Here is a 15,608-nt window from a genome sequence, read left to right on the forward strand (position 1 = left end):
GTGTGTGTGTGTGTGTGTGTGTGTGTGTGTGTGTGTGTGTGTGTGTGTGTGTGTACCTTTTGTCCCGCAGTCCCCAGACAGAGAACATGGGATGTAGCTGCCTCCTGCTGGGACATCTGGCTTAGTCAATTGTCCAGTCCGGGGGGTTCGGAGTTGGGGGGGGTGTCGTATGATAGGGAGGGGGGATGTCTGCGAGGATCAGCAGGGGTTATCTGCAGAGCTCACTGGGAGAGGGGTACGGGGTGGGCATATACAGTATGAGAAAGAATCAAGAATCATAGAATCACGGTATGGGAGGGCACCCCGATAGGTCTACGATGGGGGAAGGCAATGTGTTGGAAATCCAGTTGAAAAAAAAAAAACACAATATTTGTTATCATATCAAAAACATATTTTTTATCATTCATAGAGGAGTAGCACCAATCCATCAGTGAGTCGGCCACCATCTTCTCTGGTTGGTGCTTGATGGCGTGTTTATTCTAATGGAAAAATGTAATCATCATCAGTAAGGCATTCAGTCATCTCCTCTCCACCGCGCTGCGCTGTGTGTGTAATAGTAAATAAACACACCACATTAGTGTTGGAGTCCAGACTGCTCTGTCCTCAGTGCCTGGCTGCCTGAATCCATTTTGAGAGAGTGCATAGTGAGTTTCCATCTTTTTTCCCTCCCTTCATTGATTAGGTAATTCAGTTGCCTGTTTTATTGCCTGCAAATGGCTGACAATGGCTTTCGTGAGTTCAGTCCTGGGGGCATCCAATTGAATGAAAACCTCTCGGACTCTTTCCAGCAGTGTTGTGGAATGAGGACATGTACGTGGAGTGGTGCAGTAACATTAGCATTCTAGCCTGGCCAGACAGATTGCGCTGAAATGATCAGTGCAGCGTTCAGCTCATGCTCTGCCTCAGAGGTGCAGCCTTACTAGGAGAGCAAGTGCCTAGTTTCTTTCTGGTACCGCTGTCGTTGCTGACAGCTATTTAATTCCAGATCTTAAACTATGTAAATTTGCACACGAGACAGGACACTTAACATTCAGATCTTCTTTCGCCATCCTGTTCTTTGAGCGCTGCGCCTATTGTGGCTGGTGCACCCTGTAGACTGGTCAGCTGATATGATCTAGCACCTGTTAAAAGAGAGCGACGGCTGGCTAATGACTTCATGTTCTTGGATCCAGACGATCTGAGCGGCGGAAGCCGGCTTTTCTGCTGACAGACTGTCCCAGCAGGCCATTGATCTGAGATTCCTGGCCCACTGGGATCAAAGCGCACAGACGGCCAGCCTCTTCATTAATCTGACACAGGCCCCACGGCTCTGGAGGCCCACTGCCTCTTAAACATGCCACTGGGAAGCCATACCTGCTCCCATTCAGCATAATCAATGCAGCTGAAAACCACTGGGATCATAACCAGATGGCTGTGGTGTGTGTGTGTGTGTGTGTGTGTGTGTGTGTGTGTGTGTGTGTGTGTGTGTGTGTGTGTGTGTGTGTGTGTGTGTGTGTGTGTGTGTGTGTGTGCCTGTGTGTGTGTCTGCATATGTCTGTGTGTGTGTGTGTGTGTGTGTGTGTGTGTGTGTGTGTGTGTGTGTGTGTGTGTGTGTGTGTGTGTGTGTGTGTGTGTGTGAGAGTGTGGTGGTGTGTGTGTGATGTAGATTGTGATAGAGACAGAGACTTGTACAGTGCTATACTGACATCAACACCAAAGGATTGCAATGCTGGTGTGAGGTAGCATCTAGTATCACCAACATGCCAGATCATACACACAAGACAGTGCATCTATTTCTAATATGTTCATTCACATGATTTTCTGGGCTATCTTGCTGAAGACAGAGTGGGGTGGGGAGACTGAGTTGGTATAGCTGACTTCTATTCTCTCCCTCTCCACTTCACAGACATAGCCATTCCCAAAGGCGTTGGAAGTCTCTGGAGCGTTGAGGCAGTGGGCTTAGAGAGAGTTTCAGGCATTGTCAAGGTGAAGCGTAGGTGTGTATTTATTCAGCAACAGCTGGGCCTCCAGTGAAAGTGACATGCTCCACACTAGCTTAAACTAACAGCAGGTCCATAGCGGTGTCTCAGCACAAACAAGCTGACACTGCCCTGAGATTTTAATATCAAGTAATAGCTAAGACAGGAGGAGCTACAGGAAATCTCAGCGTCTGGCAGACCAAGGCAGGGATATAACCAAGGGAGACTTATGATGGTCCAAAAGTAGAAATGTTATTTTGTTTTATTTGGTTTAGTTCTGTTACTTGGTGTGTGTGTTGGTTGTCAGTTTTGACGAATGTAAGAACCCGCCTTTTTTGAGATAAACTTGCTGCCCAAGTCACTGTCATATGGGGGTAAAAGTGATTGTGTTTTTTTTTTTTTTTTTTGCTCAGCACATCCAAATAACATCAGTTCCTTCCGGCTTCCGCTGGACGCAGACACTGTTATCAGTTATCATCAGTGAAGAATTGATAGGACACATCCTTTACCCCGGTAATCTGTTCCAAATGTGGCATGCTCTGGCTGGGTCCTGGGCGCTTTGTTTTGCGCTTCTCCGCTCTGTTTACGACAGTCCATAAATCTTGGCTTCCCTGGTCCGAGTGTTTCTGTGGCCTCCATTTGCAGCCTACAATGTCAGATCAATACTGTTTGCACGCTACGTATTACGGACATAAATCTGTCAGCTGAGCCTTTATGATTGGTTGGACTGACAGTAAACTTCCTGCTTACTGACAGCAGCATAGATGGATTGCAAGTGGGGTCAAGCAGGGATATGCCCCCCAAACTTCCTCCACATGAGAGTGCATACAGTGCAAAGAAAAAAAGTACTTAATTATATTTGTTTATTTATTATCGGCTTGTACGAAACCACTTACTAGACCCGATCTGTTGTCAGAAACTTCAACTAAGGCCAATGCTTGAGTGTGTATATGCTCAACCTTATTGTGTAAACAACCCCTCCTTCCTTAGTGAGTCTAAATGTAGCTGTGCTTGCTGTGTCCTCTCTGTGCACAGGGTGCCTGGAGTGCTGCATCAAATGCCTGGGGGGCATCCCGTACGCGTCACTCATCGCCACCATCCTGCTGTATGCCGGCGTGGCCCTGTTCTGTGGCTGTGGCCATGAGGCCCTCTCAGGGACCGTCACCATCCTGGAGAACTACTTTGAGATGGTCAAAGGCCCCGTGGAGTCTCTGGACGTGTTCACCATGTAAGTTCATCTCTTAATTATATCAGTTACTGTATATTTGATGTTTGTTTATGTTTATGTTTATAATATGGTATTGAGCAGACGCTTTTGTCCAAAGCAACTTACAATGACATCAATAAACATTACAATTACATGTATGTTAGATTTAACAGTTTTTAATACAATCAAATAGACTAAAAAATGACATTATTATTAGACTTAACAGAATAATGATAATAACCATAAACATATACTCATGGTAACTGTAAGGAAAAATGAATTAGTTGCATAGTATAACAAAATATAAGACCAAATGTGGAATGTTAACTTTTAAGATCACAACATATTGATTTTCATGTGGTATTTACATACCATACAATCACAGTTTGGTCTGCAGTGTTGCAAACAGCTGCTGTGGTTCTACAACCACAGAGGCGGTCAGGTTTCAGAGAGGTGACTGCATTGACATAAGGGAAAATGAATCCAGCAGAAACACTGACTGATGTGCTTTAGACGATAGCAGCGATGATGTGTCTGACCCATCTCAGGCTACAGAGACACTCGGTTGGCTGACCTCTTTGCCAAATGCAGTGGATAATTACTCTGCCCTTTTTAGAAAGACACTTTCTCTGGCAAGAGGTGACACATATCACAGTGTGTAAGATCGATGAACCCTCTTGTGTTAAACTGGAGGACCTTACATTCTCCAGGTTAGTGCCCTGCTACAAAATCTCAATATCCCCAAAGTGGATTATTTCTAAAACTATAAACTTGAACGCATCATTTTTTATAAGGTGGTAGAGTGAACAGCTGATTTTATTGGTCCTCCCTGGACTAAAGAAAGGACTTTGAAAGACTCAGATGCTTTGTGAAGCAGTGTGGAGTGCAAGAACTAAACCATGTTAACCAAAGCTGACATATGATGAATTATTCAACCTGACACAACCACCTCTGCCACATTAGTGAGACTCATTTGTGAAAGTGCAAATTGAAGTTGTTCATGCAGCAATATTATCAAAAATAAAACTGATTGCCAAATGGAGTGTGTCAGAACAAAAAATGGATGCATCGTTTTTAAGATGGTACATGGTAGTATTTTGCAATAAGGTATTATTTTACAGTACCGGTATATAATTAAGCTATGGCTAAATGATTTGAATTTGGGTTTAGCATAAAAGCTTATTTCTGTTGACTTCTTGCCTGCCTGGTATGGAGTAAGGCTACTGGCCTGGTATGGAGTAAGGCTACTGTGACAGGTGCTGCCTAAGAATATGAGTAAGGACATTTTCTCCTGACGCAGCAGCACACACACACACACACACACACACACACACACACACACACACACACACACACACAGGCTAAGATTGATTTTCCGGGGATGGTGTGTGACGTGTTGGCGAGAATCCCACCCAGGGAATTAAGCCGTCTGAAATCACTCCAGGTCGCCCGCCACACACCTGCTCACCGGAACTCTGCCTGTCCACAGTGGCAGAGAGCCGCTGATATCCGGAGACTGGGGCGTGATACAGGAGCTGGGCCCTGGTCTGTATCCCAGACCTCCTAAACCGGAACAACCATTACAGACTAAAATTAATACAATTCACACAATCCAGCTATAATACTTATGTACAGTAAGCTCTGACAATAAAGAGAATAAACACATATTTGACTTGGATTTGACTTTTTTTTTTTTTTTTAAGACATCCAAGACTGTCGACAGGAATAGCAAAGTTTGTTGTATTTTGTACATCTTCACCTTAGCTGTAGCAACATTTCTTCTTTTTCTAAAAGCCTATGGCTGCATTGTTGAATAATACAGTCTGGGGTATTTCAGAGAGGAGCATAGTGACAACCCAATTTAAAGGCTTTTGCTAATCTGCTTCATTAAAAACAGAAATAAGCACCAATATGACAGGCCCAAATACATCCCTTCTCAATTAAAGACTTCCTCTAGAATTTGGTGCCGTGAAATGTCATTAGTGTCAGCTAAGTTCCGCTACAGCTGCTTACTGAAATGGCTTCACCTCCGGGCATTCACTCTCTCCACCCCCTCCTTCAGGATTGACATCTTCAAGTATGTGATCTATGGCGTGGCTGCTGCTTTCTTCGTGTATGGAATTTTGCTGATGGTGGAGGGCTTCTTTACGACCGGAGCCATCCGCGACCTGTATGGAGACTTCAAAATCACCACCTGCGGACGTTGCGTCAGTGCCTGGGTAAGCAGGAACTCATTAGGAGATGACTGACCAACAGTCAGTAAAGGTGCTAATTTAGGTGCTAATAAGGGATAAATAAATCGGAAATGACAAGAGCAGTTTTGTTGTCGGCTGTCTGCAGTGAGCGGTCTGTTACTCCCTATCAGTAATGGATCTTTTGTTTCTCAGTTCATCATGCTGACCTACATCTTCATGCTGGCCTGGCTGGGGGTGACGGCCTTCACCTCGCTCCCCGTCTTCATGTACTTCAACATCTGGACCATCTGTCAGAACAGCACCATCAACGAGGGAGCCAACCTGTGCCTGGACCTGCGCCAGTTTGGTATGCATCCTGCCACAGCAGCCTAGTGCTACGCCAGTTATAATCACCCCCACTTTGGCACTGGAGCGCATTGGGGGTTGCATTCAGTTCATAAATGAAATATTATTTTATTTATTTGTTTGTGTTTTTTCACTCTTGGATAGAGCACCCACACCGTGGGTTTCTGTATTCTCGAGGCTCGGCGGTGTTTTAAGCCCCCACGTCGACTTCAAGGCAAGGCTGCAACCGCCAACTTCAAGGCACCTAACCCTAACCCTAACTTTAACCCTTACTCTAGCCCTTGCCTAACCCTGTAGTGCCTTCCATGCAGCGCTACCTGGAAGAAGACGTTGGGGGCTTAAAACACTATTGTGCGTTCTCGGATATTGAAAACAATATTCAGATAGATTGTTGAGCCTGTTCTGAATTATTAAGCCATGCTTCTGCAGATGCTCAGTAGAACCTGGTCTTCTTTCGCAGGCTAAGTGAACTGACAAGTCTCTCTGGTTTGTAGGCATTGTGACTCTTGCTGATGAGAGGAAAGTGTGCACCAACTCAGACAAGTTCAAGTTAATGTGTGAGTCGACTGAGGTGAGTGGGCCTGGCTGAGATGGACCTCTTTCATACATAGTAGTTAGTCAACTTATAGTACATATACCTCCACATTTATCTCTCTGTCTTCCTCTCTCTCTCTCACACTCTCTCTCTCTCTCTCTCACACACACACACACACCTCTTTCATCTTTTCTCTCCTCCTGATGTGTGAGTGTCATAAAACTCCCTCAGCTGTGACTGGCTGCTTGAGGTTACTCCAGTCGGAGTGAGCACCTGCAGGTACAGGGCAGTAAGGGAGAGCACCATGATACTCCAGCTGAGAAGCACTCCCCTATGCCCCTGTGACTTCAAATGCATGCCTTGCAGCCTGACTATAATATGTACCATGATGCTGTAAAACACAAAAGAATACAGCATACACCTACCTTTATTGGACATCTAATCTGACAAATGACTCTTTAGAGTAAGTTACACGATTATAAAAAGTGGATTACTTGCAGGCTCTGAGGAAAAAATCTGTGCCATTCTATTAGCATTCACTGAGGCAGTTCTTGTGTAAAGGTCAGTTGTTGACTCCTTTGTGTTTGTTTTTGCCTTGCAGCTGGACATGACATTCCACCTGTTCATTTGCGCTCTCGCTGGGGCCGGTGCTGCAGTCATTGCAATGGTGAGGGCAGCCATCTTATCCTTCCTGCTTCCTATTTGGGGCAGTGGTAGTGTAGTGGTTAAGGAGCTAGGCTAGCGTGCAGTAGCCTAAAAGTTGTCGGTTCAGTTCCTGGCTTCCACCGTTGTGCCCTTGAGCAAAGCACTTAACCCCAAGTTGCTCTGGGGACAATGTAATCCTTTGTATATAATTGACATATGAAGTCTCTTTGGTCAAAAAGTGTCTGCTAAAAATATAATGTAATGTAATGTCATCTAATCTAGCGAGCTGACCAGACCACTGGGGAGGGTCTTTTCTCCCTGAAAACAAAAGGGACAAGAGACCTTATCAGATCTGTTGATATCAGGGTTATGTTGCATGTCACAGTCTTAGTCCCTGCTGCACCAGCAGCTTTGAATATCCTACAGTATATACCACACGTCAGTCTCACCACTGCTTCGTATGATATGAGCAGTGTGGGGGACCCAGGACACAATACTACCAGCAGTGTTCCATATCCATATCAAGCTCTGCTTTGAAGCACAGATATCAATAGCCCTAGGATATAATTATCAATCAAGCACATTCTCAAACAAGCATTCATAATAAAGGCTAATAGTTTTGGATTAATTGTTTTAAGTCATGTCTTTAGATGTCTTAAGGGAATGAATGCATCGTGTCTCTTATCGGTAAGAGTGTAGTGTGTACTTGGGAGGAGTGGCCCTGCTCTGTGTGCTTGCTGTGTAATGGAAGGACACTGTAGCTACATGAGGCTTCATTAATGAACAAAAGCAGAGGATGCAGAGGTAGATGGAGAGCGAGAGGGAGAGAGATGGAGAGGTGGAGAGGTGGGGTGGGGGGTGAAAAATGAAGCAGGGAAGGGGGGGAGTTTGGGAGGGAGCGATGTTCGGCATTGGAAATGCATGGGGCACAGTTGCCATGGAAACTGGGAGAGAAGACAGGAGTGTGTTGAATGCAGGGCACGTAGATGGCGAGGGATCATATAGGCTACGGCTATAGCTATAGGTCCAAAAAAAGAACATGTGCAGACGTATAAACTTTTAGGTTACAGGAATATAAATGTGGAAAAGCATACATTAATTTCAGATAGCCTCGAAGCTATCCGTCATTCAATAATGAATATTGTTTGTTAGAAGCAACAGCTTTGGCATAGCTCAAAACAATTTAGCTCAAAGTCATTTTCCATCTAAATCAGGCAATTATCATTAGAGGTCTAATTGCCTTCTCAACAAACCCTACTTAGCCCTTTAGGGCGTCGTTAAAGGAGAGAAAAGAAAATGTTTTCCCTTGCAGTGATTGATGTGGCAGGAGTGGTCAGGGGCTTTCAGCAGACCCGCAGTCAGTGGCTGAATGTTTTGTACTGCCACCTTCTGGCTGCTTTGCGTATGTGCATAAGGGTGTGAAACACACATATAGCCATTCATCGCTCTCTGTGTGGAGCAGGAGCAGCTTAGTTGCTAAAACCACATATACTCACACAAACACATATCAAGCAGTTTTATTACTAGCACACTTGTAGATTATAGGTCTGGATATATCCCATACAGTTAAAGGAACACTACAACTGCAAAAGATGACTGAAGATCGGATCAAAATAGCACCCAGAGATAACCTGAAATGAATGGTGCATTAAAATATAATGAAAGTTGAAAGATGGCGCAACAGCTGTGCTAGATGTACGCTTAATTATTTAATTACATCATTACATGTTATGGGTGCAGTGCTCAGCTCTGCAGATTAACTTAGTTTTTGAATAGCAGTGCCACCCAGTGCTGAGTACTGGTATTGCAGCTCTTGTAAGTATGCTGCCTCTTACAGCAGCTAGACAGGGTGAGAATACTGTATCAACTCTCCAGAGTCAATATCTATTGGTTCTTTGGATTTGTATCAGACAAGGGTGCAATAGTCAGAGACAGTCATTCAGAGGGTTTTGGTCACATTATTATATTTGAGCTGTGGTTGGCAAACCCATTGAAGGCCTTTTGCTTAGCCTATTCTGAATATAATGCTTACAGACAGCAGTGAAAATTGAATCATACCCCTGTCTCTTTCTCTCTCCTTACTGTCCATCTCTGTTGTTTGTGGTGGATAGGCGGCTTGCATCGCGGCCCTCGTCCGCAATTATGTCACCCTGGCCTCCCAGAGCTTGGGGAAGTACTGCACCCGATTCTGAGAGGACCGTCACTGAGTACTGAGCGCTGTGAGCCAAGATAGCCTCCTCTGACGCACTGGCCATCAAGAGACTATGTCCATCCACGGGGGTGTACAATAACTCGCTTTACTACCCTTTAATAACCACACTACATACAGTAGTTGCCTGGCCCCCAGCCAAGAACACATGCTGTGGCCTGGCCTGTCTGTAACTGCCCCTTCCTACGTAACGGTCAAAAGCAAAACTACAGAAGACACAACTAATAAAAGCTGATAATTAATCTACAATGTTTATACAATTTGGATGACTGGATAATGGTGCTTTGGTGTTTTTAATGATTACTGGAAACTAATAACGGTTAATGGTTTATACCCTAATAATTCCATTTATGTGTGCGCAGGATGCCGTGCAATCTCTCTCTCTCTCTTTCTTTCTCTCTCTTTCTCTCTCTCTCCCTGATAATCCTCTAACCATTCTAACCACTGTGCTCCCCCAGGTCCACTACCTAATGGTGCTGTCCGCTAACTGGGCTTATGTGAAGGACGCTTGCCGGATGCAGAAATACGAGGACATCAAGTCCAAGGAGGAGCAGGAACTGCACGACATCCATTCGACTCGCTCTAAAGAACGGCTGAACGCCTACACATAAAGCACATCTCCATACTGACACGTACAAAAGACATGCACACAAAAACACAGACACACGTGCACACACACACGCATGCGCCCCCTTTCCTGCACACACATGGACACAGAAAGACACACATACATAGACATCTGCACTTGCTATAGTCTCTGTTATTGTTTGCCTGGGTGAATAGGGGTGGTGTGGGTGGGTCGGGTGAATGTCTTTCACTTACTTTTGTGCTTACGGGTGTGACAGAGAATGTTGGTCTCGGAGGTCGTCCAGTGCTTCCTCCGTGGCCACCTGTCTGTCTGGTCTCGGAGGTCGTCCAAGTACTTCCTCCATGGCTACCTGTCTGACTGCCCTTCACTTATATCGGGGATTTGAGATTTGCTTTTTGTTTCCTATTTCTTCTATGTCTTACACCAAGTCTTTCCTTCAGATTTTCTCTTTTTCTCTACCTCCCATTCATTTTTTGTTCTCTCCATACCAGAGACGGCACATTTTTCCTGAAAGCACACAATGTGAGTTGGTCACTTTCATTAGGTCATGGCTTAATTTCACGCCAATCTGAAGTCCATACAGTTTTCACTTTATTTCAACCTTGGTTAAAGCTGAGAAGTTAATGTGACACCACTTTTTTGGACTTTTTTTTTGGGACTGATTTTTGAGGGTCCTCAAACACATTTCAAACAGGGCTCCACTCCTACATTCACACAGTTTCCCCTCTTTTTCGTTTCTTTGTGACTTACTAGACCAAAATGTGACCAAACTTGTATGATTTACAGGTAGAATTGCATACGCTTCCGAAAGGTAAGCACCAACAGTATAAACAATGTACAGATTCTTTTCCAGCAAATTCTTTATTGGTTGGGAGTGCCAGGGATTTTAAAAAAGTACCGTAAAGTGACTTTTTTCATACTGCTCTACTGTAGCTTGGCCTAACTGTCAGAACTATACGCTAGCTGTTAAGTGTTAACTGGAGCTGTGGTGCTTTTATTGATGCTTTGTCAATAACAGTGTTTGATAGACTGTGAAGTTGATGATCGCTTTACTGGTAAGTCATCAGGAAGGTGAGCGTGTTGGCGATGCTGAAGAGGTCAGATGAAAAAAATGGGGGAACTATGATGTACTGGAAAGTCTGATAGATTGGCCTTCTAGGATTTGCCTTGGATAGACTCTGTAGATAATCGTTTTCTCATCCATTGCAAGCCATACTCACATGCAAATAACATTTTTATTATGGTATTTTTATTTCTACGTTTTAGCTGAACTTTTTTAACATTAAAAATAACCAGACATAAACTAGTCACTGCTCTGCACTGTATATACATATCTATATAAATATATACATATACTGTATGTCAAAACACTTCAGGTCATTTCATAGGAGCTTAACACATACACACACATCCCAGTGGTCAAAGTTGAGTGGTAATCTTGTGAGTATGTCCATTTCAGAGTTATAAGCTAACAAAAAGAAACTAAACCTAGTGGCAAGCCGACAAATCTACAGTACCATCTGGTCCCTCTGGTGCTTTTGGGAAAACATCTGAATATCACTGAACACTAAGTCTAACATTGGTTAAATTATTGAGGATATGTAATTAAATGTGAACAAATAAAACAAGTAAAAGTACAACTAAGAAGAAAGGAGAAAAGAAAACAGTAGGTATTATTCATGGACCATAGAGGACTAAACATAATGTTTTGGCTCAGTCTTGCCTTTCCCAGTTTACTGCTCTAGGTTTGTAGGGCAGCATCTCATGATATTTTTGTCAGTGACATAATAAATGAAAAAAAGACAAGAAAAAAAGCTAGTTTCTTGTGCACTAATTGACCATTGTGAGCTCTTTCTTGGTGTAAGTGCATTTGAATTCAAAACTAAACACTAGTCCTACAGTAGGTATGCAACATTTGGTTTACAACCTGAAAAATGTATTAGGTGAAAGACTGTATCTAGTTGTTAATTGTGGCATGGTTATGCATATAATGGTAATAGTTTTATTCAAACGTACTTTCCTTCTTTCTTTCGGTTTTAATTTCTACACTTTGACTGTCTTGCTGGGTCAACTGTTTTCTTATATGTGCAGTATAATGGCTCCTTCGATAACAGTATTAAAAGCTAAATATATTAGGTTGTAGTGTTTGATTTGTGTCCTTCTATAGGTTGTAATGATTTTCAAACCATGTCTTAAACTGATACTTGTTATGACGTTGCGCATTCAGTATTGATAACCAGACAATGCTTTCAGCTTCCTCCTCGTATTAGTCTTTTGTACTATCACTAAGAATGCTTTGTAGCAGGCTGTAAAATGACTCTGTTTTGTACATAAGTGTGCCAACAGCTTGACAGTGGCTTTTTTTGAACAGTAGGAACAAAAATTGCTTGCGTAAATAAATACACTTGTGTACTTGTTAATAATTAATTTGGTGTCTGTCTCATTCTGTTAATCCTGATCAATTTGACTGTCAAGCAATGACACAGTTCTGGTTAATCTAATATGACATTTGGCTACTCTGAGATATGGACAATGGGATTTCTTGCAGTAATGCTTTGCTGCCTACAGATAATGACTGTGTTCACAATTCTAGCAAAAGCTTATTGATATTTGAGCTCAACACATTAAAATGACACTGTCTTCTCATGTGCTCTCAAAGCAATGTGTTGATTGGCTAAATGTATATAGCCCAGCCAGTCCAAGACACTTTGTGTGTTTCCTATTTGCAGAATCAGTGTTTGAACGGCAGAGATAGCCTAGAAATCTAGACGCACCCTAGCGGCAGCAAGTTACATTTGCTGCCAGGGCTCTGTTGGCTTGTGAGCTCGAAAAATTAAACTTCTATCAGGCCAATCAAATCGTGTATAAAGTCGTTAGGCGGGCTTAACATAATGATTGATGGCAGAGTTGCAACGGTTTGGCTTGAATTCTCTGCTACTTGAAAACAAATAAGATAATGTTGCTGTTGGCGAACAGTGTGACACGAGTTAAGCTTTTATTAAGTTGGCAAAAGTTTGAACTAGCCAACTAGCTCTGCTGGTGGGAAACGCATGGGACTCATAGCGCTGTCCTATTGCGTGCAGAGAGAATTTGAAAGACAACCGATTATCCCCCCCCCTTCGGACTGAGCACTGCGAACGGTGAGTGCCCAGACCCTACATTTTAATGTGGGTCTAGCTCATCAGGCTACGGCAGAGAGACAATTCAATGAATTTCACAATGCATGTATTGAATTAGAATATTTGTGTTTTGATTAAAATAGCCATTAAGGGATCCTGGGTCCCTAGTTCCTCCTAATTCAAGGGTGCCCCTGTTCTGCTCCTTGGATCCCTCTGTGTTGTAAACCTTCCATCTGCTAGAAGCACTATTTGATTAAAATCAGTGAACATGTTCTGGATTAGGTGGAGGAGGTTAGTTCGGCTAAATAAGTTTAGCCATACAAAGATGGACAACAGGTAGGGGAGTATTGCAAGCCCAGGCACATGTCGTTGACCTAAAGATTCCTGGTATTCAAGATGTAACATGGACTAGTCTAGATGTGTTTGTGTTTGATAGGTTACTGAAGCTGATTTCTAAATGCTGACTCTGGTGACCTTCAGTTCCAACAATTTAATGTCTCTTGTCTGCATAACCCACACAATACACCGTGTGCTGTCGTAGGCCTCAATTTCACTCTGCTGAAACAACATAGTAGCACAACCTTAATACAAGAAGAGGAAACTGATAAGATCTCACATTCAAATGCCATGGTACAGTGGCGGAACAAGTCAGATCCGGGCCGGGGGCGGGGCACATGAACGGGCCCTTTATTAAACTAATCATAACATAATTTCACAACATACGCCACGGAGAGCAACTATGTAATTGTGAAGTCCATCGAACGTACATGAAGTGTAACCAAGAGAACAACAACAAAAACATAGGCTACATGACATCTAATCATAAAACAATAATATTACGCAGCACTATTTGAAGGGCATAGGCCTACGACGAGCCTTGCGCTCCGCAAATTCGTCCACGATGCTCTGTGTAGGCCTATGTCCATTTTCTTTGCTCTCTCATTCTCTATGGACTAACATGGCAAGCCCACTCAGTCTCTCCTGTCCCACTGTGCTCCTCAAGTGGTTTTTAATGATCTTTAACTTGGAGAATGAGCGCTCAGAGGTTGCAACGGTGACGGGAAGAGTCAAAAATAAAATTAGGGCGGTGCAAATCTCACTGAATGCAGAAGTTACTGCTGGGTTGCATTGGCGGAGCGAGGGGGTGGCTTCGGGGGCTCAAGCCCCGAATCTCTTTTCAAAAGCCCCAAATTTGTTTATGTGTTTTCAATTTCCAACGATTCTAATTGCTAATTTAACTTCCCCTCGGTTTCTCTATAAATGTTACGAAATGTAGCCTACTATTGCTGAGCAAATATCCCTTACTTTCAAAGCCCAATACTGACAGATAATCTGATTTCCCACACGATGAGTTTAGGCAATGCCAGAGCCGAGATGTAGCGGTTTACGTCATAAACCTGGCAGGAAAGTTCAGAGCGGCGCAGTCAGTTTAAACAGCAAGCCGGTAAGAAAAACTATTGTCAAGACATTAGGCAATTAGGCTACTGTACCCCAGAATACAAAAATAAACTTCAGAAAGTTTGTTGTACTGTATTCTGTAGTCTGTATTCTGTAATCTCAATGACCGAATCAGTAGATATAGCCTAGGCCTGTTGTCAGTTGAGTTCGTTGAATTCATTTATTGTAGGCTAGTAGCCTAGGCAAATATGAAACGGAGATGTAAAGTGGCTACCGGCGGGATTTTGAACTTGCATGTTTCATGCATTTTAGGGCAAAAAATACCATGGGATTTATGTGTTCTCCATTTGAGTAACGTAATCAATTGCGGACATTCACAGACAGCTCAGACACAGAGCGCATATAGGCCTAGGTTAGGCTACTTTCACTTTCTAGAGCGCATTCATTAGGCTACGTAAAAGATGCTTCATACCAAAACAACGATCAAACATTATCAAATGTATCATGACGTGTTGTCACAAAGACTTCAGGCTACTCCAATTAGAAAATCAAAACCAAAATCATGTAAGTGTAAGTGTTCTCTCATTGACGCCTGTAGGAGACAATATTGTTGATCCAATTTTGTAAATTTGCAAAAGATTTAAGATAAAGCCAGTCATACAGCAGAACATTTTATTCAATATTTTACACCTACTAAATCATCAAAGTAAATTTCAAAACTTTTCAGCAACCGTGAGTCATAACTCGTCCTGACTGGGGCAACCTATAAGCCTTATACGTCCCACTCTGATGAAAATGATTGAAAAGAAACCGTTTGCATGATCTTAGCTCCTCCGTCCTTGTGCCGTGGGAGAGGCCCGTCCCACCTTACCCGGAGGTGGGGGAGGGGCGCCCTCGCACCGGGCCCCTGCGGGTCCTGGGCCGGGGGCGTGCCGCACCCCCCGCACCCCCTCAAGCTCCGCCCCTGCCATGGTATTTCCAAGCCCTATCATGCCTGCAGTAGGAGTGAAATGCGAAAAACCCCAAAACATTTATTAAAACATTATGGGCCAATTTATCTGCTGTTGGACAGAAAGAACTCATTCAGGCTTTCTTACACTGTCTTGATGGTTCACTGGAAATGATGAATGATTTGGGAAAACCATTGTGTTTTTTTCTGACAGATATTGTGAAAGTAAATATTGCAATATTTTGATTTGAGATATTGATATTGAGATTTGGATTAAATAATCGAATTAATCTTTCTGATGGTTCACTGGAAAAATCTTATAATCTTACTTGCTGGTTCACTCAAACTTCTCAGGGCCCACAGTTGGCATGAAGCAGAGGTGTGTCATCTTGAGTGGAATGGCTTTGTGTGTGTGTGTGTGTGTGCTATGCTGGACACAGGCCATCCTGACAGCTGGAC

General features: G+C 43.3%; 1 protein-coding gene across 3 annotated transcripts in view; it reads left to right on the plus strand.

Annotated features, from left to right (window-relative positions):
* The window catches only part of gpm6ab (glycoprotein M6Ab), a 49,829-nt gene extending 37,719 nt beyond the window's left edge, over positions 1–12,110 (plus strand). For 2 of the 3 annotated variants that reach the window (XM_042106208.1, XM_042106200.1), the window contains exons 2-7: positions 2,994–3,186; positions 5,228–5,384; positions 5,553–5,706; positions 6,200–6,276; positions 6,842–6,907; positions 9,553–12,110. In XM_042106208.1, coding sequence (XP_041962142.1) covers positions 2,994–3,186; positions 5,228–5,384; positions 5,553–5,706; positions 6,200–6,276; positions 6,842–6,907; positions 9,553–9,705 — 800 coding nt within the window. In that variant the 3' untranslated portion in view covers positions 9,706–12,110. The other variant, XM_042106217.1, reaches the window with a different exon arrangement.
* The last annotated feature ends 3,498 nt before the right edge of the window (positions 12,111–15,608 follow it).

The sequence above is a fragment of the Alosa sapidissima genome, chromosome 1 (assembly GCF_018492685.1).
Source record: "Alosa sapidissima isolate fAloSap1 chromosome 1, fAloSap1.pri, whole genome shotgun sequence".
NCBI lineage: Eukaryota > Metazoa > Chordata > Actinopteri > Clupeiformes > Clupeidae > Alosa > Alosa sapidissima.